This window comes from Hylaeus volcanicus, unplaced genomic scaffold, assembly GCF_026283585.1.
Source record: "Hylaeus volcanicus isolate JK05 unplaced genomic scaffold, UHH_iyHylVolc1.0_haploid 14807, whole genome shotgun sequence".
Taxonomy (NCBI): Eukaryota; Metazoa; Arthropoda; class Insecta; order Hymenoptera; family Colletidae; genus Hylaeus; species Hylaeus volcanicus.
This window is the reverse complement of record NW_026531413.1, coordinates 113-2,945: the sequence shown is the minus strand read 5'-3', so window position 1 is coordinate 2,945 and position 2,833 is coordinate 113. Positions and strand designations below refer to the sequence as shown.

The following is a 2,833-nucleotide window of genomic DNA, read 5'->3' as shown; positions in this document are numbered from 1 at the left end:
GACTATGCCGGTGGAGCGCCCGCGGTAGCGTATGACCGCGGGCCCTAGCGCGTAGGCTTCGCTACCACGGCTGCTCCAACGGTATACGCGCGCTCTGATTGGTCGGGGTTTTCTGTTAATATCTCCTCAACGAAGCCTCGGTAAACATTTTCGCTAAGGAAAAAGTTGTTTCAAATCACCCCCCGAACCACTCCTTTCAAGGACCTCCAAGATTTTTGGGACACCCTGTATATTGAATAATAATAAACAGATTATTGGAATAAATAGGGACATTTTGTATATTAAACAGTTGGCACTTCTATCTAACCGCTTCCGAGTCCTTTTCACGCGGTCTGGATATCGTCAAGGTACACGCGATTAAGAATTTGGATATTAACTAAAAACAGGATTAAAATGAATAAAAAAACATTAAATGTTACTTTGCATGATGTTCGCAGCATTGCAATTTATTAAATAAATTGAGTTTTTTTCTTGGATTGCGATTAGGAAATTTGATAAAATTGGATTTTATTTGATAGATCTTCTTGAGACATTTGACAGCATATTGTGATTTACTAAATTGTTTCTGAAACAGCCTTTTTCTGTGTGTTATACGTTCCGAATAAAAGTTCTGCTGCGAATAAAATTATTATCAAATACAAATGTAATGTAAAATCGGCGAGCTATACATAAACAGTATCTTAACCTTCAAACTTTGTTTCAGATGTTCACGGCTAACGCTAAAATAATAAAGAGCGGCGGAGCTGAACCTGATGCGTTCGAAGCTAGTATCTCCCAAGCTCTTTTGGAGCTGGAAATGAATAGTGATTTAAAGTCACAGCTGAGAGAACTCTACATCACTAAAGCACGCGAAATAGAAACTAATAACAAGAAGGTAAAGTAACGTTATAGTATCAACAATTTTTAATGACTTTGTATTCATTAAATTTCTGTAATGAAAATACCATATAAACATACAGTACTTAAAATAATGTCCATTTGTAATGTTACTCTAGGTTAATAAGAAATAATATTTGTTGCAGTGTATTATTATATACGTACCTATGCCAAAATTGAAGGCTTTCCAAAAAATTCAAACCAGACTTGTACGTGAACTGGAAAAGAAATTTTCTGGCAAACATGTCATGTTTGTTGGTGAACGTAAAATTTTACCCAAACCAACAAGGAAAACACGTACTAAGAACAAGCAAAAGAGGCCAAGAAGGTATTAACTATTAACTAAAGACTGCTATTAAGTGAGCTCTACTTTTAGATCAGAAAAAGATACTGATATTTAAACATTTTTTCTGATATATGAAGAATACATTGAACAATATTTCTGACAATTTTTATAAGAAAATATTAATTTATATAAAAAATATAAAATTCACCTTCACTTTGCAAGTTTAAAAATTACGAGAAATATATGCTTAAAATTTTAGAATGATTCCTATTTTAGAATAGTATTCTTAAAATGTCAGAGTTTAAAAAAATGTAAAATCATTAATTTTTTTACAACTGGCTGGTAATAGATTGAATCATATTAATGATATTACATATATACAAATAATAAGATGTGAATTAATAACATGTATATAATAAACAAAATTTTAGCCGTACCTTGACTGCAGTATATGATGCATTATTAGAGGACTTGGTCTATCCTGTAGAGATCGTTGGCAAACGTATCAGAATTAAACTAGATGGTACACAGCTGATCAAAGTTCATTTGGATAAAAATGAGCAAACAAATATTGAGCATAAGGTAAATACATTTTAGTGAGGTAGCATTTTCATTTGTTAATTACATAAATAGGGTAGAGTAATAGAGCACCATATATATATAGTAATCGAGCAACATATTTTTGCAATTGTATTTATTATACCTAATTGCGTTTTCTACAAGTAAATATTATTAGACATTTAATTTACTATTTTGTTTGACAGGTTGATACTTTTGCTGCAGTATATAAAAAACTAACAGGTCGGGATGTAACATTTGAATTCCCAGAAACCTATGTATAATTTGTTAAAAAAATAAAAATATTTGAAAGACTTGTTTGTTATTTTTCTTCTTTTCTGTCCACAATTGTTAAATTTTACTTACAATTTATTGACACAATCGTTATTTAGTAAATAACAATTTTTTTCCAGAGTTTCCTTTAACATGTGAAACAATTTATAAAAATTATGGTGTAAGATTTTACTTTTTTCATGTCACTCATATTCATTTGCATTACTTTTCGAAATTAAAAAATAAGGATTTAAGAACACTTTATATTGTGTCTTTCAATTTCATAAATATCTTTTTTTTGAATATGGAGAAGTTTCGTTACTGCTGACTAAAAAAAAACAGTTTTTGTTTTACCAATATGTAATATACATATGTCACTATGTTTCTCATTTTTCTATATATGTGTTATTTAAAATTTATTGTTATTCTTTTTGTTCACTTCTCAAAATTGTATTATTGTTATAGGTACTTATGTGCTAAACAGGAATGAAATTACAACTGAAAGTGAATCTTAACAATTGTAAGTTACATGTCACATTACGCATAAACATGAGTTACGTAATCCTATAATATTTCAAGACAAAAGACATTATAAATTGAATATTTTCAAATGATTTATTTTAATTTATTTATTTTATAATCAAGGTTAACTGAACTGTGCATGATATGTTTGTAAATATTCTTACCAATTGATGCTATGCAAATCTTTTAAAGTTTGTACGCATGCGCATATACAGGGTGTCCCAAAAATGTTGTAACCCTTGAAAGGGGCGGTTCGGGAGGTGATTTGAAACAACTTTTTCCTTAGCGAAAATGTTGTCCGAGGCTTCGTTGAGGAGA

The 2,833-nt window shown here is 30.3% G+C and overlaps 1 protein-coding gene across 2 annotated transcripts; it reads left to right on the top strand.

Annotated features, from left to right (window-relative positions):
• The first annotated feature begins 197 nt into the window (after positions 1-197).
• LOC128882117 (40S ribosomal protein S7) lies at positions 198-2,034 on the top strand. Of its 2 annotated transcripts, none has more exons than XM_054133682.1 (5): positions 198-347; positions 704-874; positions 1,023-1,204; positions 1,594-1,744; positions 1,927-2,034. In XM_054133682.1, the coding sequence occupies exons 2-5, from the start codon at positions 704-706 to the stop codon at positions 2,002-2,004; spliced, it is 582 nt and encodes a 193-aa protein (XP_053989657.1). In that variant the 5' UTR covers positions 198-347; the 3' UTR covers positions 2,005-2,034. The 2 variants fall into 2 exon arrangements, with proteins under 2 accessions (XP_053989657.1, XP_053989658.1); XM_054133683.1 differs by lacking the exon at positions 198-347 and adding an exon at positions 619-643.
• Positions 2,035-2,833: the final 799 nt, after the last annotated feature.

What these genes read in the sequence shown, in the direction of transcription:
- LOC128882117 (XM_054133682.1), top strand. Translation starts at nt 704, where the DNA reads ATGTTCACGGCTAACGCTAAAATAATAAAGAGCGGCGGAGCTGAACCT. An exon ending in TAGAAACTAATAACAAGAAG is followed by an intron (nt 875 to 1,022) that starts GTAAAGTAACGT and finishes TATTTGTTGCAG; the next exon opens with TGTATTATTATATACGTACC. An exon ending in AAGCAAAAGAGGCCAAGAAG is followed by an intron (nt 1,205 to 1,593) that starts GTATTAACTATT and finishes ACAAAATTTTAG; the next exon opens with CCGTACCTTGACTGCAGTAT.